Source organism: Callionymus lyra, chromosome 17 (genome assembly GCF_982586985.1).
Source record: "Callionymus lyra chromosome 17, fCalLyr1.hap1.1, whole genome shotgun sequence".
Taxonomy (NCBI): domain Eukaryota; kingdom Metazoa; phylum Chordata; class Actinopteri; order Syngnathiformes; family Callionymidae; genus Callionymus; species Callionymus lyra.
In genome coordinates, this window is record NC_141834.1 from 1,332,451 (window position 1) to 1,357,883 (window position 25,433).

Here is a 25,433-nt window from a genome sequence, read left to right on the forward strand (position 1 = left end):
TACAGTTAAAGATATTGTGTAGTAGTGTAGAGATTCCTGGGGTTGTGTGATATTGTTAAGTACAAAAAAGTGTGACTTTTTATTATCTTTATTGACGATGATCAGACTAAAGTAATAATGGGTTTTAACAGTAGCTATGGTGTCATTAAATGGGCAATATGGGCCACCAATTAGAATAGTAGAAAAAAATCCTTCAGTGTCCTTGTCTTCAGGGAGCAAACAGAGCTAAAATCCTACCACAGAGGTCACATTCAGACACTAAGAAACTGATCTTTTCTTTTTTTTAGAGACTGGGGTGACATAAGTCAATGCACCCCTAGAGGCTTGAAAGATGAGACACACTTCTTGACACTGTTTTCATTTGTTTTTATTCAGAAAAAAGAGGCAATCACTACATGTAATGTAATGGTTGCAAAGGCGAGGCTTTGAGCACTTAGACAGCTCAGGCTGTTAATGTTCCAGAAAGGCAGTTAAAAAAACATAAATGCTATGATCAGCCTCTGCAGCGCGTAGTGGCAGACAATCAACACCAAGTACTGTACAGTGTGCCGCCTTTTTGTTGCAATGAGGCATGCTTTCTTTCATTTTTACCTGTTGAAGCTTTGACATTTAGAGGCTTTTTTTTAAACTTTATACATGTTTTTACTTTAGCTGCATTCACTCTAACCTAGAGTTTACATGAACAAACGTGTGCAAGAGTTTATGAGTAAGTGCTCGTAAGGCTGGGGAGTGTGTGTGGAATGGAGAACAATCAGTGGCACATTACACATTTTTTATGTTGATATTGGTTGAATTGACAAGCACATTCAGATAACAACACAAAGAGCTGTGTAGTAAAGTGACATCGCAAATCATGGGAGTCATCGAGCAAATTGTGTACAACTGACTAAAGATTTGATCATGAGAAACCAATAATATAGCTGCCCTTAGTGACAATTATTAACCCTAAAAAAAGTTTAAAATATCTTCTTATCTGTGTCGATAATAGTAGTGGAATAGCATCATAGATACATATCATTTTTACCCTTTTTTTCTAGCAAAAGATCTAATGTTTTTCATATTATACTGTATATATAACATATTCAAACCTGCCTAAGAGGGCAACTGAGAGGATATAAACCCTTATATATTGTATTGGCTGGTGTAAGTTGTCTTAACATCATCTGACAATTTTCTTGTAGGCAAAATTAAAACAAAAAATAAACTCAATGATTAGAAAAAATAATATTATGTTAAAAATACATGTTGGTGGTTCTATAAATGATAGAACCATTCAAACCAAATTTAGGCTGCTTATGGGAGTTTACCCTGTTTTAGTTTGGTATCCAAATTATTTTTATTAAAAATTAACAGAATACTGTCTAGTATTTTACTTTTTAGTGCAGTTTTAGTATTTAAACTTCAATCAAAATGTTTTTTCCTCTAAATATTGCTTTACATAATTAAAGATCTTAAGAAACATAATCTTCCCTTCAATCCAACTTTTTGTCAATAAGGAGTTTATCACCAGCATTTAAACACATCAGCCTAAGCAAAGAACATTCTAAAGAACAATATATCATCCAGATAAACCTCATATTTAACTGACTCCAAGTTAGTTTGTTCTTGTTTAAAATCTCTAATGACGGTCAAAGCATCTGCTAAACCTCATCTCAATATTTATATTCATACCAGTCAGTTTTATTTAACAACATCAAGTAAAATATGCATCTCACCTGTGCTGATAATACAACAATTTCAATGCTACCAGTTAGATGAAGAACTTTCATATACTGTTACATTGACTTAAATATGCTACATTTTAGGTAGAACATGGTTTGTTCAAAGACAGTTGGATTTATCAGACGTGTGACCGTTTGTGAGGTCAAGTGAAACAACTTCAGTGACAGAGCAGACATTATTGATTCTACAGAAACACCATGATAAAAACACACACTTATCATTCATACGCAAATGTAAGGGGAAAACATTGGACAATGTTTGTATCAAGTATGTATTTAACGATAAAATAACCTACCACCTTCTGATTAAAATTAGGGATAGACAATATTTTGAACATTTACCAACATAACTATTTACTGTATTTAAATATTTTTTATAATTTTTCATCTACTAAACTTAACTGTTACTGTAAGTAAAAGTAACATTTTTGTTGAAATCTGCAGTAGTTAATAAAACTATAAATGGGCTTACTGAGATAGATATAAATCTTTTTTGGCAATCCTTATAAGTCTTGACTTCCAAAAGTGACATATGCATTTTCCCTTGACTGTGACGGACCAATCATCTTTGGGTTGACACAAATATATTCTATGAGGTGACATCATGTTTACGTGAATAGATGAGTGTGTCTCATCATAATAGTGAATAACTTTAGCTACTTATCATAAAAATGAATTCTGAGCAACTTTGACAAAGAACTCTTCAATTTATAGTCCCATCTTTTGCTGTGTTCAAAGCTTGGAAAAAGTGCTAATGAAATGTGCAATTTTAATGGGATTATTGCTTGCAAAAATAAAAACAAAAATAATTGGAAAGAGAAGAGGAAGACAACCAATGAGGTTCATGTATGCAGTAAAGGAGGGCAGGAAGAGGATAGGTGTAATTAGGGAGGAATAAAAAAATAAGTTAAGGGAGAAGGGGATAACATGATCTGGCAACAAAGCACTTAAGTTGGAGAAAAAACATATTGGGGTTTCATTAGAAGGCATGTGTATATGCACACCTACACAGAAGAAAGCTTCAGAGATTTTTAGGCCCGTAAAACTAGTTAATTAGTTAATCTTTAGTGACAGCATAGTGTTTTAGGAGGTTTAAGATTCTTCTGATGTGACACCATTTTTTAACCTTTGATAACTTTTTTTCATGTTGGAATGTGATATCTGTTTATTCATATGTGAATATTTATACTAAATTTACCTAATTTCATATTTACTCCTGCTTGTCCTAAGTGATTAGTTTCAAGAGTAAGGTTTGTGTTGGAGAAAACATTTAAAATTACATAAATACATTATTTATCAAATGTGTTGCTAGCATTTATGTTTTAAGCAATTTAGAGGACATATAAAAATAACTTAATGTTGGGGTTCCGAAAATGAATGATTGGTCTTAAGGTTAAAAGTGGGATAACATTGTCCAAGTAGCTCAGAATTTCACAACAAAACACAAGCTTAAATCCACAAGAAAGTCTCAACAGACAAGACCTGGTCCATTACATCCTCAGAGCTGAGTAAATACTACATGTGGACATTACAATGTCTACAGCACAGAGGGACGTCAGTCGGCCCAACTCAAGCACACACTGGAGTAAGGGAAACTTAAGGCACAAATGGCGTGGCTTTCATAAATGGACTGTTTCTGAAGATGGCAGCTACGGGCCCATCTAAGAGTGCAGCTCGTTCATTTCAAGTGTTTCGGTACTCTCATGCTCTTTGGTCAGCTCTGGAATAAACCCATTCTGCGGCTTGCATATTTCGACAAACAATGGAAAGTCAGACAAGCTTGTGTTACACTCTTTGTCTTCATTCTCTTCTTCGCCATCATCCTTCTTTTTGACTCCATCTATCATGAGCACACAATCAAATGGTGGTGTGCTGCAACCAAAAGCCTCGCTGTGAGGGCGTCGGGCCTCATCTGGGATGTTCTTCTTCAGGTCCCGGTTCTTGCTGCGCTTGGCAAGTTTAGTGACAGAGCCCAGGCGGTTAAAAATGTTGTCCTCAGATGTGGTTTGAGGATGGTCAGAGCGCCGCTCGCAGTGCTCTGCCCCACGCAGGCGAAGATTGTTCAGTTTGATGTCGATACTCTCCTGGGATGAAGTCTTGTAGCTGTTGGTGTCCAAACTGTTAAAGATGGCGCGTCGTTCCGGAGAAAGCATGTCCAGGGAAACAGCGCGTTGGTCAAGGCCAAGTTGGCGTCTTTCCATGCTCCGGATGGTGGCGGCTCGCTGAAGCTTGTCATGAACCTCAACACTCATACGCCGGCGGGTCTCACGCAATTCTGCTCGTACATTAGCTTTCCACTCTGCTGCGTGAGCCTTAATCTCCCCGACCTGTTCGAACAAAAAAAAAAAGAAAAAAAGAACAATTGCAGATTAGAGCCCTGTGGGCTTAGTTTAACGTTTACTAAATTAATTTCAGTTTCAGTAAAAGTAGCATAAGCATACCTCTTCTTTTGTCTTCTTAGACAACACTCGCAACCAGTCACCAATCATGTTCAGAACTGCAGCAAAGTATGCAAGACCACCCAAAATCCAGAACCAAACTAGTGGTCTGTACCATTGTCGATACTCAATCTTCCTATCTCCACCTGAGTAGAATGCAGAACCAAAAAGTATAGGTCAACAAGAAATACATTTAAACAAAGAGTGATCAAGTGTATATAACCCACCTGCAACATAGTCTCCTATCCCAACAGTTGTCAAAGTAATGACAACAAAGTATGTTGACTCCAATGCTGTCCAGCCTTCGATGTATTTAAATATCACCGCTGGAATGGTAACAAACAAGATGCAGCCTGCCAGTATGAAGAGGAGCGTGGAAGCCACTCTGATTTTAGTCTGGCTGATCTGGTTGTGTTTTTTCTGATACACCAAGAGAGAAATAAATGTGTTAGACCCGAGAATGTCACATGTTTCAACAGTTGAGACGATATCCATCGATCTTCTATTGCTTATCTAAAGTTGGGTCATAAATGCCATATAAACCTCTTTCAGCACATCTGGGATAAAAAAAAAAAAATAGGCATTTCTGGGCAAAGCAGAAGACACAGCCTTTTCCAAATTGTCTTTGGACATGCCCTTTGCATGTCCTAGGCATATACATTGACTTTAACTTCATTGTACAGGTACATCTCAAAAAATGAGAATCTCATCAAAAAGTTCAATATTTTTTGTCTCTCATTTGAGAATGTGAAACCCATATATTATATAGATTCATTACACATAGAGTGAAACATTTTATACATTAATTCCTTGAAATGTTGATGATTGTGGCTTATAGATAATGAAAACCCAAAATGCAGTGTCTCAGAAAATTAGAATATTAAATAAGACCAAAGAAAAAAAAGATATTTTAAACAGAAATGTCAATCTTCTGAAAAGTATTTTCATTTCCATGCACTCAATACTTGGTTGAGCCTCCTTTTGCATTAATTACTGCATCAATGCGGCGTGGCATGGAGGTGATCAGCGTGTGGCACTGCTCAGGTGTAATGGAAGCCAAGGTTGCTTTGATAGCAGCCATCAGGTCGTCTGCATTGTTGGGTCTGGTGTCGCTCATCTTCCTCTCGACAATTCAATGCACTTCAATCCCAGCACCAGAACCCTACTTGGGTGAGGTTGGCAGCTGCAGTCGGTTCATTTTTCAATGTGAGCTAGTTTTTGATCAGCAACCCAGTTCTTATTCTACTGATAGAGCTCGTCTAGCTTATTTAATTCATCTGTTGAAGGGTAGAGCAGGTGACTGGGCTACAGCCTTATAGGAATCCCACTCAACTGCGTTAGTTAATGCATCATCTAGAAGACTGTTTAACCTCCGCCAGGGCTCTGACTCGGGGGCACTTATTTTAGAATATTGTCTTCAGAGAGCGGTTGGAACGAGCCGGCCCTTAAGAATACCTATCTTCAGGGTCTTAGCAACAAGCTCCAGCTAGCTTCCCACGATGAGCCTGAGACATTGGAGGAATTAATTAATTTGTCCATAAGACTGGATAACAGACTTCATGAGAGAGCAAGGGAGTTTAGGGCTGCTCCTACCCCCAACTACGCACTTGTAAGCATACCTGTTACATGCCTTGACATGACTGACTCAGACTATGCGACTAGGCAGGACTAGGCTAACTCAGGAGGAGAGGTCCCACGGAGTAACTCAGGGCCTCTGTTTTTGCTGTGGACACCCTGGTCAAATCCTCCGCTCCTGCCCTCTCCGACCCAAGACTCCTCGACCCCCAGCTAACACCACGACTAAAGTAAACCACACGCACTCTACTGACCTGACTGATCGTATCTACCTTCCGGGTTTACTTGTTGTTTAGAGCTCCACCACCTCAGTTGAGGTATTATTTGACTCCGGAGCAGATGAGAGCTTTATTGATTATGTTGTTGCTCGAACCCTTAATATTCCCATTCAGTCTCCTTCACTGCCTCCTATCTCTTCGCTTGATGTCACTTCTGTGCTGGAGGTTCATCAGAGGCTTCAGCTCGGTAGCAGCACTCATCTCTGCCCTTACCAAACCGCACGCTCCAGAGTCCTGGAATGGGCCCACTCACTAATGTAATGAGACTGCCAAACTAATGTTTGATCATGTCTTTGGACTACCACAGGACATGGTGTCAGATCTAAACCCCAGTTCTCCTCTCGGCTGTGGCAGGCCTTCTGCAAATTGATGGCTGCCACTGCCAGACTCTCCTCTGGCTACCACCCCCAGTCTAATGGGCAGACCGAGAGGTTGAACCAAGACCTAAAAGACTGGAAAAGAAGTGGAAAAGAGTCTAACCTTTATTGACTTAAGCCTGAATTGTGGTTTGAAGTGAGTCCAACTATATCTATTTACTTTTTAGGCTTGCACAAAAACTCCCTGGTCACAGAGGTAAAAATGTCTTGTCCCAAGAGCCACTTTAGGAATCTATTGAACTGTCAAGGCCATCGACTATGGCTCGTGAAAATCTCCACTTTAGTCAACCTTCATGAACCTGTTTAGTTTGACCTTACCTTCGATCAGTGATCAAAAGGACAGTCTCACACATCACATAGCTAACTACATCTAATTTTCAATGGGTTTTTTAAGCCAAGTTTTTAGCCAAGTTTTTTCCTCATTTGTGTTAAAGTTATTGGGAGATTAAGGTTTATACAATAAATGATTAATCTTTTTATTCAGTGATGTTGCTATAACTAGTGATGTGAAAACATCAGTATTGGCAGAGAGGTCTATGATTTCACAAATCTAATATAATGCTAATTTCAGAGACTTTTAAATAGACATTAAATACCACTAGAGCACTGTAGTAAATCTATTCCAATATAGTCAAGTGCCTTATGCATGAATTGTTTCTCTTAACATCACAGTTTACTCAGTTTAACTCTTTTTGCTATGGCCACATCTCTGCTATAATTAGTCAAAGTATAGTAGTAAACTTTTCAATCAAAAAAGTATAATGGCTTATGATAAAAAATGTTAGAACAGTCACATTCATACTGATCAGCATTGGACATTTAATTTCATGGTATACATGCTTGCTGATCGTCAATTTGCATTATTAGTCCTTGAATCCATTATACACCCTTTTGTGAGTTAATGTGATTGACGGTGTGATCCACAATCAAATGTATTTGTGTGCCCAGCAGACTCACCCGAAACATCTTCTCCACTTTGGCAATACTTTTCACAAAAATGGTACCAAGTTGGTCTCCAACACCAGCAAGAAGGAATCCAAATAGTGGAATACCAAATATTGCATATAGTATGCAGAAAATCTTCCCCCCTTGTGTGCTTGGAGCGATGTTCCCATACCCTTAAGAGAAAAGATCAGAAATAAAACCACATCATACATATTTGTCATTGTGATTAATTTATTTAAGTTCAAAGTTATCTCACCATTGTTTCAAATTAATTAAAATGAATATGTATATGCAAAGTCCTTGTCACATTTAACTATGTAAAAACATGAAAGTTAATCAATTTTTTTAACTACAATGTTTTGTAATTCACTTGTTAAAGTCCCAACTCTATGTATTTTTTATTCCTCCTGCTGTATTTGTTATTCTTCCTACAAAATCATAAGCTTACCTATGGTTGTGATGACAGTTCCAGCAAAGAAGAAGGCACTTCCCAGGTCCCAGTGGCTGGAATTATATGAGGTGTCCCCGCTCGGATTCACCCCGGCATTGACTGCATCCACAGAATGCTGAGGAGAGAAAAAGAAGCAAGAAAGTAAAGTAAGTAAAAGTTCTCTCCATCTGCTCAGTTGACTGCTTGTTGCCATCATTTTGCTTGTGCGTGGGTGTGAAAATATATTGAGCTTTTTCTTCATTTATGCTGTTATCTTGTACATTTTGTGAAAATGACAAGAAGAGAAAATGATCGGTGTACTTATGTACGTAGCCCAATGACTTGGGTAACACCTGGTCAAAAAGAAGGGTTGAGTTTAGCCGGTTGCACAGATAAGGATAAGAATAAAAACTGCAGAACAAAGTAATTAAGTAAAGGTTATTTGTAAAGCACCTTTTTTGTCCATGGTCACAGAGCGCTTTAACAATGAAAAAAAATACACAGTTAAAACACGAAAATAAACTGTTACAATAGTATAAACGAGAAGACACAAATGCATGGATTTCAAGCTCCAGATTGTGTTCTGACATCATTTTTCCAAGTTTAGAGATGATTTCTCAGTCCAAAGAAACAGTTTCTGGTCAGTTTTCTGCAGTGTACAAGAGACATGTGACTTTGCCAAATACAACACCCAGGTTTCTCAGGCTCAGTTTGACAGACTGGCCTAAGTATATATATATATATATATATATATATATATATATATATATATATATATATATATATATCCCCTCCCCACTCTAATGACACAGTAACTAACTTGCTGTTTTACCCCTTATTACTGAAGGTTAATGTGTAAAATCATTCATCTCACAAACATGTTGATTAAAAAACACAGAGCAGCCAATTATGACAAAAAATGTACTTGTGCCCACTAGTATTGGTACTATAATTGATCCAATTCAACTCTCCAGACGGCTGAAAACTTCTTTGTTCAGTACACTTCAATACGTGCGGCATCTTCACTGCCAGAAAAGATTCCTGGCAGGCTGGTCTGATCCATCACATTCTCCTTCATGTTGTCTGGCAGTGTCTGTGTGTAGTGTGAATTCCCGTAGAGACAAAGGTAATCAGGGAGACTAGGACGATGATCGGAAGATCTCTCTGTGAATGTCCATTATTGGATGGCAGATGGAGTCTCAGCATAACCAAGACCGCCTGATGTTTAGGCTGCTCCGTGTGGCTGGAGGAAGGACAAGGTCAAAGGACGACTAGTTTGCCACAAACTTTGTGGTGGAGTCTATAATGTGCATAGATCATATCTCTGACTGAACCGAAAAGCTCACTGCCCATCTCATGACTCTTCAAAAAATGATGAGTGTGATTTGTGGACCATCAACCGCTCGACAAGGCTTTTCAAGATCATCCTTCTAAGAGACATAAATTAATCATTTTGATATTAAAGTAGAATATTTTTAAACTTTTTTACATCTTTAATCAAGTCATGAATAATTTCTTTTTAAATTCCCTGATCATTCTTAATTAATCAAACCACTTTAAGAAAACTTTTAATACAAAATAAACATTGATGACATCTTTAGACAATACTAAACCAGTTCCTACTGATATATCTTCTTGTAATTCATATGACCTAAAATAGTTTTTATCCATCATATATATTTTTGTTAATAATAATTGAGATCCTAAAAAACGTTACTTTCCTCTCATGGGAAATAAAAGAACCATTTAAACGTATATATGCATTAGTAAACACAAATGGAATGCAAAAAGGGTTTAGTTTTAGTTTTTCATTTTAAAATGTCACAAAAACACCTTTTCCCACTTCAAAACTGATAAGCAAGAAATGCGGTTCTTATTGCTGTGCTTCAAAACAGTTTTTCACTATTTCTCTGCTCTTATAGCATGTTTCAATGTCACAACTGCTACTGTAAGCACTTAAAGCATTGATTTAGAAAACTTTTTTTTAAACATTGATTAGTTACTGTTATTCCCTCTGTCTAAATAATGGAGTACTTAGTCACTCCCTTATTATGATTTTTCTTTTCATTCAATTCATGCAAGTGATTTTTAAAAATTAGCTTGGAATTTGACCTTATCATCGCCTTAACACTGGGAGAACAGCACTTCTCCATTAAAATTGTATTTATTAATACAATTAATTATAATTCTGCAATTCTGCAAAATATGGTTATGTATTATCTAATATATATGATTAAGATTTCATCAACATTAGACAGATTACAATTTCCTTGGGGGTCTTCTGACCCCTTTTACCCCCACTACAAATAACAAAATGTAAATCTCCCTTATAATAATATTACAGAAAAAAAAACAATATTTCTTATAATGATATTTATTCTGGTCATCAAACAAATAGACAGCAATTGCATTATGCATAATCTTCAAATCAGGAGCAAGCAGCAAGCTTTCTTGTATGCAACCATTTTGCTTTTCTAGTTTTAATTGTTATAATGACTGAAATCTTAATAGGAGTCAACAATTGTTGTTTGATCTATGTATCAAAGCAACAAAAGACCACCAAGTATGGTTCTGCTTGAGGTTTCTGATTTTTAAAAGAAAGTTTTCACTTGTCACTTGTGATTCATTGGGACGTGTTTTTCTCTTCTCTTATGACGTTTCATTTTACCTCTCAAGTGGCAAGTTAATATAACTCTTATTATTTTGCAGTATTTAAATACAATACAAATTATTAAATGTATACCTTAACAATCAATTATAACTTTTCTATTTCTATCATAATTAATACTATTGTGATGAGAAATGTGATTTTCACAAAATAATCAAAATTATTCAGATGATTAAACTTGCAAAATATGTTAAGATGGAAATAAAACATGGTAATTTGATTTTTGGTGGATTTTGTGAAAACCATGAAGCATTAATTTCAAGGTCGACATGATCATGTTTTAATGCCGCAGGGTGAATTGAATTCTAGCTTGGCACTTTTTAAAATTCCATTTTCCCTCCAAATCAATTTGTGACGTGTCACTCTAAGACACATAAAGGTTAAATAAGGCAACATTCATTGTAAACAAATGAAGATTGTGCACATAAAGGTGCACAGCAATCATCAACAATAGGTTCTTGCAATTGTTTTTCCATCTTTTTTTTCTGCAAAACCTATTAAATACAGCTCACGGCTCTCTGCTTCATGTCATTTTACTGCCGGGGCATTTGATGAAGCAGCGTAGCAGGTCCCAGAATGATTATGTGGAATTCAGCGAGCCTGCTCAGCTGCATGCAACCCTATTTCACTACAGGCTGAAATCTCTCAGCCCCATGTACCGGTTCTTTTCCAGAAAGAAATTTGATCCGGTGTCTGATACAGCTTCGGTTTAAGTTCATTTTCCTACTTTCCCTAAACAAGATTAATGACTGCCTCAGTGTTCGGATCAAAAGAGAATGCGTGCAATTACAGCACTTACTTGGAATTCTAGCAGTTAGGAAGGCTGTTAACGTGTGATGAGAGTGGCTTTACCAGCCAGCTATTGGCTTATGTGTCTCGAATGTATGCAGTTACGGTTGTGTGTAAGGCTGCAAAATGACTTGGCACTCGTCCACAGCAGCTTTTCCAGGCCTTACTGCAACTGTACATTATCCGACCCATTAACATACAGGGCTTCACTTTTGCCAGGGTCAATAACACTCTGGGCCAAACAACTGAGTGTTGTGACAGGTACGTTTGGCCGTGAAAAGCCCTGGAGTATGTAAAAAATAAAAAAGACCAGAATTGGCTCATTCTGATGTACACATCAGTTCATCACTTAAAATAATAAAAAAAACTAAAATGGGTTTATAAAATAATTCAAAAAATGAGTACAATCACCTCTGACATCGCCTTTAATAAGAAGTAGCTCTGCAGTTACATTGATATATAAATATCTCTTGTAAACTAAATAGACCCATTTCTGCAGAATAAGCAAATATTTTAAATGATTACTTCACTTAGTGCCTTAACCTTGCAACAAACGGATCAATTACACCTTTTCTTTTGTTGGGTTGGAAACATGTTCAGAGTTTTGACTGTTCAGTGTGTTGTGTCTGTCTTATACTCTTTTTTTCCCCATTAACATGGATCACTCAAGACATATAAGACACATCTCATTTGGCAAAACTCCACTTCACAACTTCTTCTTCAAAGCACAAATGTATATATATTTTTAGAATTCCTGTCCATCTGCATCTCAACCTGTCAACATAGCTGACAGCGAGAGCATTTTATTTGAGCTATTGAGAATTTAAAGCTCCGGGCCAAAAGAAAACACAAATGAATGCCCTCGACCCTGGAGACAAGCAGTCTACGCAGAATAAATGATCATTTTTTACTAATTATAATAGGCTGTAAGCAGCAATTATCCTAATGTTAAATTACATAAACTACCAATTATACACTATGGAATCATTACTTCGATTTCTTACAACTGTGTTTGTAGTTCAATGACTTTAGTTTCTGATTGTTGTTTTTCTCATACTTCTTACTGTATTTAGTCTTAAAATAATTAATACTTTATTTGAAAAATTCACTTTTATTATTCCACTTCTACATTCCTTCAATGTTAACTCCCCTCCAACACACATTTTTCTCAATCAGTGAGTGGCATCGATAGCGGAGATGCCACAGAGACATGGTTAAACATATTGGAAAGATATTTTATGGCAAATTACTAAATAATGAATATCATGGTTGTTCCTCAGAAAAAAAATCAAACTGTGATCAAATTAGGTATGATATTTAACTGAGCACAACACTTGTGCGCACACAATACACACAACCAAAACCCAAATAAGGCATTTAGATATACAGTATACTATTCAACTGATATCATGGGCAGGACAGATGAGAAACAACCAATGCCTTTCAAAACTACATTTATTTAACAGATTATCAATCTTGATCTTGATTTTGTAGATGGAAAGAGTAAGATATTGTTTTGCTTTAAAAAAAACGATACAACGATTCTGATATTAATGTGGTCTCTGAAGAGCGTGTAAATCAAGTTGTCCCATGGAATTGATACCAATAGTTCCACTACCATAACTGCATATTCTCTTTTTATATAACAGAAAACAGCTGAAAATAGATTTTCTTTGCTTGAAATACTAAATTTGTTAATAGATAAAATGGTTCCATAAAATTGTTTCTGTTGTATTTGAAATCAAGATTGGTGGTACTACAGGTACATCTCAAAAAATTAGAATATCATGAAAAAGTTTTTTGTTACTCATTTCAGAATGTGAAACCCATGTATTCTATAGATTCATTACACATTTCAAACATTTATTCCTTGACATTTTGATAATTGTGGTTTATAGATAATGAAAACACAAAATGCAGTGTCTCAGAAAATTAGAATATTACATAAGAACAATTAAAGAAAAGGATATTTTAAACTAAAATGACATGGCTCCCAAAATCATCACCAACTGTGGAAACTTCACACTGGACTTCAAGCAACATGGATTCTGTGCCTCTCCACTCTTCCTCCAGACCCTGGGACCTTGGTGACGATTTGGGGAGCCATGCTATCTGCTGGTGTTGGTCCACTGTGTCTTCTCAAGTGCACAGTCAACACAACCATCTACAAGGAAATTTTAGAGCACTTAATGCTTCCTTCTGCTGACAAGCTTTATGGAGATTTTCCGGCAGGACTTGGCACCTGCACACACTGCCAACGGTCCCAAAATGCTGGTTCAATGACCATGGTGTTACTGTGCAAACTCACCTCATCTTAACCCCATAGAGAATGTGTGGGGTATTGTCAAGAGGAAGATGAGAAACACCATACCCAACAATACAGATGACCTGAAGGCTGCAATTAAAGCAACCTGGGCTTCCATTACACCTGAGCAGTGCCACATGCTGATCACTTCCGTGCCACGTCGCATTGATGCAGTGATTCATGCACAAGGAGGCCCAACCAAGTATTGAGTGAATGGAAATGAACATACTTTTCAGAAGCCTGACTTTTATGTTGAAAACATGCTTTTTTCCATTGTTCTTATGTAATATTCTAATTTTCTGAGACACTGAATTTTGGGTTTTCATTATCTATAAGCCACAATTATCAAAATTTCAAGGAATAAATGTTTGAAATGTTTTACTCTGTGTGTAATGAATCTATAGAATATATGGGTTTAACATTCTGAAATGAGTAACAAAAAATATTGAAGTTATTCATGATATTCAATTTTTTTGAGATGTACCTGTATATCAAGACAGGGGGGGGCAAAGTCAGTCACAAATATTTTAGCAGTCAAGGTTGCAAACAGAGCAATATACGTATATATATTTAACTAACAGGCTTCAACAGGAAGAATAATATTGCCTAATTATTATCAGCCTTTTCTAAAGATTTCCAGAAAATATTTTATTGACAGATTTACCCCCCAGACCTTAAGTTTGACACTTATGCACAATGCAATATCCTTAGAATAGTCCTGTTTTTGGATACGAAATAAGAAGAAGACAAATGACATAGTGATACAACTAAACTTTGCAAAACAGCCATGTTGTGTTTAGTACAAAATAACACCACGGCATACAGTATTAGTCGATGATGAGGAAGTAAAAGCTCACAATGTTGTGAATCCTGTCAATATAAAAAATTACTATTTTTTTTTTTATTAAGTTTAAAATGTGAAGGTTGCAAACATAACATTTAACCTGACATAATTCTGAGATATATGAGTTAAGAAGGTGAATGATTAAAATGGCAAGAACAGAACTTTAATTGGAAAAAATGTGTTGCAGCAGAAATGCATAGGCGCCTCTCTCCACAGCAGGCGTCCCGCAATGATAACACAGACAACACAGCTCGCGTCCACATTCAGGACAAACAGTTGCCGAGTTATGAATGAAAAGCCGCTGTGACTGCAAAATGCTAAGCTTGTGCTGGCAACAGAGTTCAGGGGCGAACCAGAAAGATGGGAGACAAGCGATCAGTTCCAGAAAGTAGAAAAGAAAAAAATAATAGAAAAGTATTGCACTTGTTTATTACAGTTTCTGCCTACATTTCCTGAGCCCCAATACACGTACTTTTTAACAGCTCCTGTACAGATGAATATTCAATAGTAGCTATAATGAGACTATATTCCCTCTCTGAACCTGTTCTATGAAGTCTGCACTCCGATGAAGCCTATAGAATGACATCAATTACACTATATTCAATTGAGTTGGTAATATCAAAGGTTTAAATGGATCAACACCAACAAGCTGTTTGTGTGAGAAAAAAAAACATTACACTGCTGGAAGTAATTTCATCTGACAAGAAGGAATATTAATGGGATGTTACTGAGCTCCTTTGACTCTTTTACTTTGACTCACCAACCCAGCCACCTTGGTTTTCAATAGTAAGGACATTTCTGGAATGAGCGATATGTCTGTGGGTAAGAATCAAAACCTAGAACTGTTTTATTATTCATTCTACAGCAGCTCCTTAGTTAAAAAATATTGAAAGGGAAAACCAAAATGAATGAAATATGTGTGTTGGCCAAAAAAAGTACACATGCAAGTTAGACAGGCAGACAGACAACATCATTATTCTAACCCTCTCCATTGAATCCTTTCAACATGGCCACCAACGAATCAACCACAAAAACTTTTATCAAATACACCTATGTGAATGGAAGAATAGTTTAGAGCGATTGTCCTGTCCTTTGTTGTCATACTAACTACATGGCTACATGCTGTGTCTTTTCCAATATGGAATAGTATAGTGATTTAATGGTGGCAATATTGTGTTTGTGAGTCCAGATTGACAGATATTGACCTTCTTATATTGGTAATTTCAGTGCATGATGAAGTGGGCTTAGACAGTTCTGCGCCTCAACAGCCTGATGAATGAAAGGGTATTGCCACTGTTGCATCTGGTACATTTGGAAGTGCCATGTCATCTGGGCCACATGATCCCAAAAAATAATGACAAATCTAGATGGCTAGGTTCAGGGATGATTGAACTGAGTAAAGAAATGAGTGGCCATCTTTAATTTAAGAAACTAAGATCCGAAACATTGTAAAAACTTTCAATGAGCCCACAAGGAGAGTCTAGTATAACCTTTAATCATATTTTTGACTTGGCAATGCTGAGAGCTAAACCCCTAATTTGTAACATTTGTCCGGTCCCATTATCACCAGTTTTTTTTTTTTTCAAAATATAAATACATTTTAATTACATTTTCAGGATTGGTTATTAATTGGCTATTTTTTTTTTTTTTCTTGTTAATCCAGAACTTTCTAGATCAGCTTTCTCACTCTCGGTGTGTGGATGGACAGTAAACTGGACTGGTCCTGCAATACAGACCATGTATATAAGAAGGTTCAGAGTAGACTGTACTTTCTGAGGAGGCTTCGATCATTTAACATCTGCAAGAAGCTCCTCTGCATGTTCTACCAGTCTGTGGTGGCCAGTGTCCTGTTCTATGCTGTGGTGTGTTGGGGTGGAAATGTGTCCAAGAGGAGTGTCAACAGGTTGGACAGGTTGATCAGAAAGGCTGGCTCTGTGGTTGGAATGAAGCTGGACTCACTGGTGACAGTTGCAGAGAGGAGATCATTGAACAAACTACTGTCCATCATGGATGATGACAGTCATCCTCTGAAAACTGTCATCAGTGAGCAGAGAAGCAGAATGAGTGCACGAATGCTCCTACCCAGGTGCAAAACAAATAGACTCAGGGACTCATTCATTCCTCGGGCTATTAAGCGCTTTGTGACCCTGGTCTAGAAAGGCGCTATATAAATAGAGATTATTATTATTATTATTAAATTGTACAATTCTGAGTTCGGGGGCAGGAGTGGAGTGGGAGTATCTGGATGTTCTGTTCTATGTTAGTCTTTGTATCCTTTGTCTTTGTTGTTTTTCTTTGACCTATGTTCTTTGTCTTTATCTTTAGACTTAGATTGTCATCTTGTTCTTTCTCTTGATGTTCTTCTTATTATTTTATTTGTTATGTATTATTTTTTATTGTTTATGAAAAATTGCAGGCTATTGTAAAAAAAACAATATCCCGAAGGAGACCTCCTGAGGGATCAATAAAGTTTTACCTTACCTTACCTTACCTTAACACTAATTTTCCCTGTTTATCTTCTTCAAGTAAATCAATGAATTCGTCCACCTCTATTATGTACCGCCCTTGAGATAGTCAAACTTGATTCCAGATAGTCTGGAGTGGTTTGGGTGTGTTCCAGGGTGTCTGGGGTGTAAATGGTGTCAGATCAATATAGAGCTCAGCTTTCTGTGGACCTGAGTCGCCCCGAGGGACCACAAGAAGGACTGCAAAATCGAACAATGACTGGCCTTACCTTGATTATCGCTTCAAGCTCAGCCGGAGACACGCAGGGGTGTTTCAACAGGAAGGCAGCCTTCTCTGCCGTGATGGTGATCTTCTGGTTGTTTTCAAATGGTTGCTCCAAAGCTTGGAACACAAGGCCACCTACTACCAGGTAGGCCACCACTACAACAAACACTGCCAGCACTGTCTTAAGTTTCATCATGGTGAAAGGAACTGATCCGTCCGCGACAGCCTCCATGCTAGCTACCATGCTGGCAGGGCGGGAGGTCACAGACAGTCGTGGCAGGGAGCAACCCATAGGGTTCTGCATGGTGGCCACGCTGGCGGCCACCAGGCTGGACTGAAGCATTCCTGGCTGCATCTTCTTTGGGGGAATCAGGTTGGTTTGAACAGCCACTGAAACAGACAGGAACATAGCATTTTTTCATTTGCAACAACAAGACAGACTTTTAAAGCACTGTCATTGTCAAAAGAGCTTTCAAATTAGATATGCTTTACTAAACATAAGGAAGTGATTACAAATGTTAACAGTCATATTTTGTTGGCACAATGGGAATTCGAGATATGAATTGTTTGGATTTTAACGACCCAAACTCCCATCTCAATTCTGCTTATCGATTCTTTTTCTGAAAGATTCTCTTAAACCAGGGTCAAGGTCAATCACACAAGAGCCAATTTTTGAGACACAGTTGAGGACACGGTGTCATGTTTTACATTTACATTTTTTTTATTTTTTTTTGTTTTAGCTTTAATACTGATCCTCAGCCGTACTCTGCCGCCAATCTGTCAACATCATTTTTACTCTTATTGAAAGTACCTTCTCTCATAAACACTGGCATCTTATAGGTCAAAATATTCAACGGGCCAGATAGGATGACTTAGTGGGTTTAATTTAGCCTCTAGATCTCGTGTTTGTCTTCAACAATTTGAACATTGTTTTTGTTTTTCCAAACATTTGACAACAATAAAATATTCTCCTTTTGATAACATAAACCATTCTAACCCACAAGGACGCACCATGTTCTAGAGTCTAATGCATTATTCTTCATTAACCTAAAAACCTGCAAAAATAGTTGCACAATTTTCTGTAATTTTTCTTTTGCCTATTTTCTTATCAGAATTGCCTACTAATTTTAAATAAAGTTTAAAACCAACTAACAGACAGAATGTTCTTTATTTTCCAGCAAACAAAGTGAACGCAGTCTTTCTTTCTTTCTTTTCTATTAACTATTTTGTGATCACCCTTGAGCTCTATGTAACCTGCAGCAGAACTACCACTAAGATGGCGCATCCAGCTTGGGCTGTGACTCAGGGAGTCGGACTTCTCAGAAACCGATAAGAGAAACTGAAATTTAAATGTCTACCAACGAAATCTGAAACTAGCAGTTGTTTTGTTAAAATAACATTCTGGATACATAACCCTACTAGTAGAGTAGTAAAAAAAACATACAAAAATAATTAAAGGAAGAAAAATGATGGTTGTATTATTGCTCTCTGTGTTCATATATGCCAGGAAAAAATGGTTGTCCGCATCTTTCAGGGATGTAAACCTTCAGGGCAGATCCATCCAGACTAATAGGTTTAGCAGCCTCAAAGGCCTGCTTATGACAATAGTCATCATAGCACAAAAGAGGAATATTGAAATTCAGTTTGAGTCAACTTCTTCATTCGATCCCATCATCCAAAAACAAAAAATAAAGTTACAGGGATTTACTCGTATATGTGCGATTGAGTCCTACTTGCGTCCTGAAAAGCTCTGTGTTTCCTTATATAAGTTATCATCCAGTCGTCTCTGAGTAACTTTTTCCCACGTAAAAATTGTTATCCATCCTCTGCATAGTTCTGTTATGGCTGTAGGACTCAAAATCAGCGAATGGAAGATGGTGATGAGCCTCTCTCTGCGTTCTGCCTTAATAAATCAATATAATATAATATAACATAATTTCTTGTAATTGCTACATTCAAAGACGCTTTGAAATTATAGAAAATGAATCAGGTATGTAACAAAGAGCATGCTTGTACATGTTTATCTGCTTAAAACAATCAATTGTTTATACATTTAAGAAAGTGTGAATTAAAATGAGGTTACATTCAATTCAATTCAATTCAATCTTATTTAAAGTGTCTTATCATAACAAAGTTATCTCAATACACTATACAGTTGAAATAAGACTATAGTTGATTAAGGAAAAATAGATCCCAGCAATTCAACAAAGAGCAAGAAGCGATTAAATAACATAATTTTACGAAAACGTTATATTCAAGACTTAATAATGACACTAATAGTTAATAATTAATCAAATATCTTACATTTAATTTTGATGATACATTTATGAAGACAAAACTGATTTAAATGTAAATACTATATGCTATAAAAAAGGAAAATAGTGAGAAACATGAGCTATAGATATAGATATTGAAAAAACAAAACAATGATCTTTTTGCTGTTCTGTCTCTAGTTTGCAGGGTTTTGTTAACATTCCCATGTGTGTGCTTTCACAGCAACACAGGCAGACTTTCTCTCTTTCTCCAGCTTCAATGCAACAAATGTCAGTGGGATTCGTGACCACTTTGCCGCGTCTCTATGACAATGTCAACACACCAATGAAATCCATCGCTTGATTTATGTAATGCTCTTCTGGTCGCTTTATGCGGGTGAAGGACAATATATATCATGGTAGAGGGGACATTTGGTAGTGAGCCGAGGTGGCTCTGTGGGGAGAACCATCAAGTGTATAAAGTGTCACGGTTCACCAAGCTGGTGCTGTAAGTGGACGTGACACACATGCAGGATTTCAGAAGGTAGTGTCTATTGGTGGATGAGGTAATGTTTGGAGAGGTCCACCTCATCACTGCATCACACCAGAGCTGTTGTTTACTCCTGTGATGTCACATCCTCTAAGAATGCAGTCGTTTATCCTTGTTTTTTTCATCAAGACTGTTTTTCTCTGAATTAATTTAATACCTGGTGGCTGAGGATAAGTGTTGGTGGAGTTAACTTGCAGCATAAGCCTGTATTGAGAAGTCCATTTGTGTTCACCATTAATGTTTAATTGGCAAATCTGCAGAGGCAGATTTGGAAAGAACTAGAGCTGATGCTGATGGAACATTTAAAAGCAGAATAAATGGCCAGCAGCAGAGACTGCAGCATGCCATTCAGATGCAGACGGTAAACCTCATATGAACTTTTCTCCAATTAAAACAAGCAGCGTTTACAGACTCACTGCTTCTTAGAATTATACTTTCATATAAGGAGCATATTTATCAAACCTGGAACGGGATTCGTGCTCCCTGGTTTTCTTGGGTTCTCTGTGGGAAATTTCATCTTGGATCTCCTGGTTTCCGCTGCTCTTGATAGTGATGGAGGGGCGATGATGTCCGCGCAGCTCTTCTCAGGTGTTTTTCTTGCACTTCAAGCGAGAGAGGATGTAGAAGGGAAGGGTGTAAAAACACATCGTCAACAGCGCCCGTCTCTTGTGTGGTGTTGGATGCGGCAGCTCGTCCTCGCGGTCCTTCGGAGCGCGAACGCTCAGCATCCCCGCCCGTGTTCTGTCGTGCCGCAGCGGGAGACGATGCTCCTCTTGCCGATGTAACAACTCACATCTTGCTCGAGGTGGATGGCGATCGGGAGTCGTCGTCACGAAAGCCAATGGAGTGAGCGTGCAGCGTGCTAGTGCTCCTGTGCTTCCAGTGCTACGCTGAGGTGGAGTCTCAGCGGCTGCGTACTGAGAGACCATACGTCAGTTAGTGAAAGACAATAGAGAAGGAAGGTTGTGTGTGGGGTGGGGGGGGGAGATGTATGTTTTTAAGATTACGTAACCTAATTAAAAATCTCTAGGAAATACCGAATCCACGAGAAACTTCTGATACAAAACTTAATTTCCCGTTTCTGGCCCCAGATTATACAGTTGCACTTTCTTTCTTTTACTGTTCTTTTATTGATTTATTGTTTTTTTGTTAATTGGAAAAGCAAAACAAACAACGGACAAAACAAAAAAACAACAACAAAAACACAAATATAAATAAAATAACAAACCTCCTGTGAATATATTTTACAAAATGAAAAACGATTGTAGAAATAAATAAACATTTACTGAAATATCTTTAGTGTTTAAGAATATGAGGTAAGTCTCTTAGGCCCGGTTAACAAAAATAATAATGTGATGAGCAGACATGGAAAGAAGGTATATAAATGAACAAGGAGTATATTACTACCACTACTACTAATACTACTACTACTTATTCTATTAATTATAATTATAATATTTGGAGTTTAACCTTGGTAACAGCATTTTACCAATGTAGTTGGTTCGCCGAAAAACACATTTTCAGAACAATATAGTGCAATGAAAGGGTTTGAGTAACTGACATTACTGTAAAGAGGGTCTCATGAATATTACTTATACACAATAAAAATCCTTGCAGTCACCAAACATGCATATAAGTGTTGCACCTATTGACATACACCTGTCAAATGTCTCAGGATACATTTTAGCAATTTTGGATTTGGAAAGAAGTGTTGAAGCGCTATATAAATAAATATTACTTACTTACTTACTTACTTTCATTGAAGAAGCAAGCGCTAGATGTGGAAGTTGTTGAAATTGATGACAGTAAAGTTTTTTCTTTTAATAATAAAGTAAACTATCATACATCACACTTCCCAGGGTCCCCTGAGGTTCAGATCAGAGCCCTAAAACAAGTTTATTTATGGAGACGTTTACTTTAAATTAAATTAAACTTAAACTGTCAAATCATAACATAGTTTACTTAAGACAATTAACAGTGTAAATAACACAATAGAAGAGGAAAACAGATCCCAGCAAATCACAATGACAAGAACATTTCACATTTTCAAATTTGAACCCTTGAACATAAGCAGACTTAGTGAACATTTTAATGCACTGCAAGGAGACAGGATGTCATGTTATTTTTTATGTTTCTATTTTATTGTGGTTTTATTTTTGTTTAGTTACTACCTGTTTTCTCCCTTTCCTCCCACATGAACCTGACTAATGGCACACGGCTGGAGCTGATCAGTAATCACCTGCAGCATAAGAACCCTCGGCCTCCACACGAGTGTGCCAGATCAAAGTCGCTCATGCTTTTGGTTCCCTGTTCTTTCATTCCTGTTTAATTACCCTGTTCAGTGGATGTTTTGGCTTTTGAACGTGTTGTTTATTATTTATTGGATTGTGGACTTTGATTGTTTTGTGTTGGACTGATTCATATTAAATAGTTAATTCTTATGTTCCTTCTTCTGCTTCAGATCTTTTCTCTCACTTTCACCTGGGTTCCGCTTCATACAGTTCATGACATTATTTTTGCATATGTGATTCCTTTTTTTCTTTTCTTCCAAGAGCTCAAATATACATCCATAGAAATTTCAAAACTGACTGTTGGTTGGATTTTCGTTATTGATGTATATGTCTTTCAGGAATAATGCTTTTAATTACTATTTGATCTTAATTTTAATTTGTGGAGACAAGGGAGCGGGACATAGAATAGATCATGGTGTGACAACATTTTCCCAAGTTTAGAGATTTTTCTCAGTTGAAGGAAACAGTTTCTTGTCAGTTTTCTGCATTTTTCAGATGCCCTGAAAGTCAATGTAGATACATAGCTTTGGGGGGAATAGTCTCCAAATGTCATTCTTCACTGCAGACTACAGTTGAAGTTCAAAGTTGGAATTTAAGAATTAGGATTCAAGCATGGAAAAAAAAGGCACGATAACAACATGTTGTCAACACACTATAGAACACGTTATGTGCACTTTCTGATATTCTCCCTTTCAGCTTCTGGCTCAAAAACAACACAGCGATTCTCACAGATGTATATATAGAACATATTTTACTTAAAAAGTAATTAAACAAGTAATTAAACGTGGAGTGACTATATACTGAATCCATGTCTCGGGGCTGTTATTGTGTCGGGAGAAAAGAAACCTCAAAGTCGCAGTGAAGACTAAAGCCTGTCATGCTGGTCTGACACACTTGTCCGACTGTATCACAAGCTTTCTTTTACACTTTTTAAAATCACCTGCAATGTCAATGTTGTTCCAATTTAAATTTTTGGGGGTTCTCTGATAGAAATCCATAGTCCAGTGCCTTGTTTCAAATTAGCTGTCAATAAAAAAAACTTTAACAAAGATCATCCAATGATCACATATTTGCATCAGCATCCAGGTCCATGCACTTTTATTTAGACTCCCAGAGATGCTCGACATCAAGGAGGAGCCTTCAATGGATGGAGATGCGTGTGCGCAAAAAATCATAGGTTTCTGACAAGATTCAGGAGCATTTTAAATTATATATGGATCCAGATAGGACACTGAAGTGTTTTTTTAACGTGAAATTTCATGAATCTCAAATGAAGTGCAGTAACATTGATTCATATTGATCTGAACACACCGTGTTGAACGATTTCTCAATTCCTTCCACAACCATACAATACTTTTACCACTGGTAAAGGGGCCCTTTAAATTGAAAAGTTGGAAATGCAGGGTTTGGCGCTATATGCAGTGAAGTCAATGTATGAAAATGTATTATTTTTCCCAAAAACAAATCAATTGTACAGTTTTTTGGGATAAGAGTGAGAATCAATCTAGTCCAATTTTAGTTATAAAAGCACTCAAATTAAAATAAATATTTTTATTTGGAGGTAATCTTGAACCCATGAACACTCTTCTTTTTATCAGTAATAAAAATTATAATAATATTTTTTATTAATTATACTAGTCCTGTCATTGAAATAGAGGGGAAAGAACTGGAGCCCCAAATCAATGGTATAATTATATTACCTTTTAACTTTCTGTTCAAATAAATGGAAAATTTGGAAAATCTAGATGCTCTGAAACGTTATTTCCTGCATTTTGAGGGGCAAGTTTTGCTGGCATACTTAGCTAGATTTAAAATACAGAAGGTTTCAGCTTTAATTGTTTCTATTATAAGCCCCCCGCCCCAACATATTTTTCGAGCCGACGCCTATGAATGTAACATCATTGTATTTAATAAGAAGAGTGGGTTTTCCTGAGCTCGGTTCCTTGTTTAGGGCCACCATCTTGTGGACAGATGATTTAAACAACTATCAATTACTATGACATGTTTTCATGAATTGCTTCTATCAAATGAAAATAAATATAATATAATCAAGTTCATTAAAGGTTGGAAACACAAATATTTCAATTTGATTACGCAGAGTAATTAATTTGTTACTTTACTTGTTAACAAATTAATATATAATTTAAGGTTAACTTTTTTTCTTCTAATTGTGAATTTAAAGGAGTAGATATGGCTTAACTATTAACTAGATTCCTAACCACTTAAAAATGATAAATATATTAGTAAACATTTTTCACGTTTCTCTTTTCCCAGGATCTTGTACTATATTTAACAACACATTACTAAATATAAGGAAGTCATACATATCTTTTCATGAATTTGTGTTGACTGTTTTCTATTAGCTGGGGACAGTGTTTTGAGTTTGTTATAAGTAAGTAAGATAAGTAAGTTGTTAGTTTGTTGGGTGGGAATGTGTCCAAGAGGAGTGTCAACAGGTTGGACAGATTGATCAGAAAGGCTGGCTCTGTGGTTGTCATGAAGCTGGACTCACTGGTGACAGTTGCTGAGAGCTTATCTTTAGACTTAGATTGTATCATCCAGCTCTTTCTTTTTATTTCTCTTTGTTCTTGTTCTTATTTTATTTTGATTTATTTTTTTGGAAAAATTGCTGTATTTGCTGTGACTATTGGAAAAAAACTATTTCCCGAAGGAGACCTCCTGAGGGATCAATAAAGTTCTACCATACCTTACCTTACCTAATGTGAAGTTGAATTTACACATAAACATAAGAGCAGTCAACCAGTCAAATATCTATAAAACTTGCAGCAAAAATACTTTCAATTTAACTTGACAAAAAATCATAGTACAAAACTGATTAGAATTCAAAGGTTTGTTTTTCACTCTAACATATCTGTTATCCATGCATTTTGTGTGCATTGTACAATTTCTATGAATTAAAAAACAACTTGAAAGTTTGATTTATACATGAATGTGGCTGGAGTCAAATCTCTACACCAGCATAGAGGCATCATCTCCATCCACAAGTCGGAGCGTTATAAAGACCAGAGGAACAATGCAGTGTCAAAACGTCCCCTTATTTTTCTAAAACAAATTCATTAGGAGAGATTATTTACTAGTTCATGTGGAATAGACAGAAGAAACCGTATAGACTTATGCGTATGTGGTATAGCTTTGCATGTACGATGTCCTGGTTTTAATCCTAAAAATCTCCATTTTATGCTGTTTAGATGCCAGTACAGTACCACATACGGAACGGAA

General features: G+C 36.7%; 1 protein-coding gene across 1 annotated transcript; it reads right to left on the bottom strand.

The window, feature by feature from the left end:
- Nucleotides 1-429: 429 nt before the first annotated feature.
- LOC148061419 (potassium channel subfamily K member 10-like) lies at nucleotides 430-20,748 on the bottom strand. Its single transcript, XM_087813181.1, is given in 7 exon segments — nucleotides 430-4,048; nucleotides 4,163-4,305; nucleotides 4,387-4,579; nucleotides 7,347-7,507; nucleotides 7,783-7,900; nucleotides 17,105-17,490; nucleotides 20,365-20,748. Coding segments are annotated over 7 exon segments (1,734 nt in total). The 5' UTR covers nucleotides 20,420-20,748; the 3' UTR covers nucleotides 430-3,370.
- Between the last annotated feature and the right edge of the window lie 4,685 nt (nucleotides 20,749-25,433).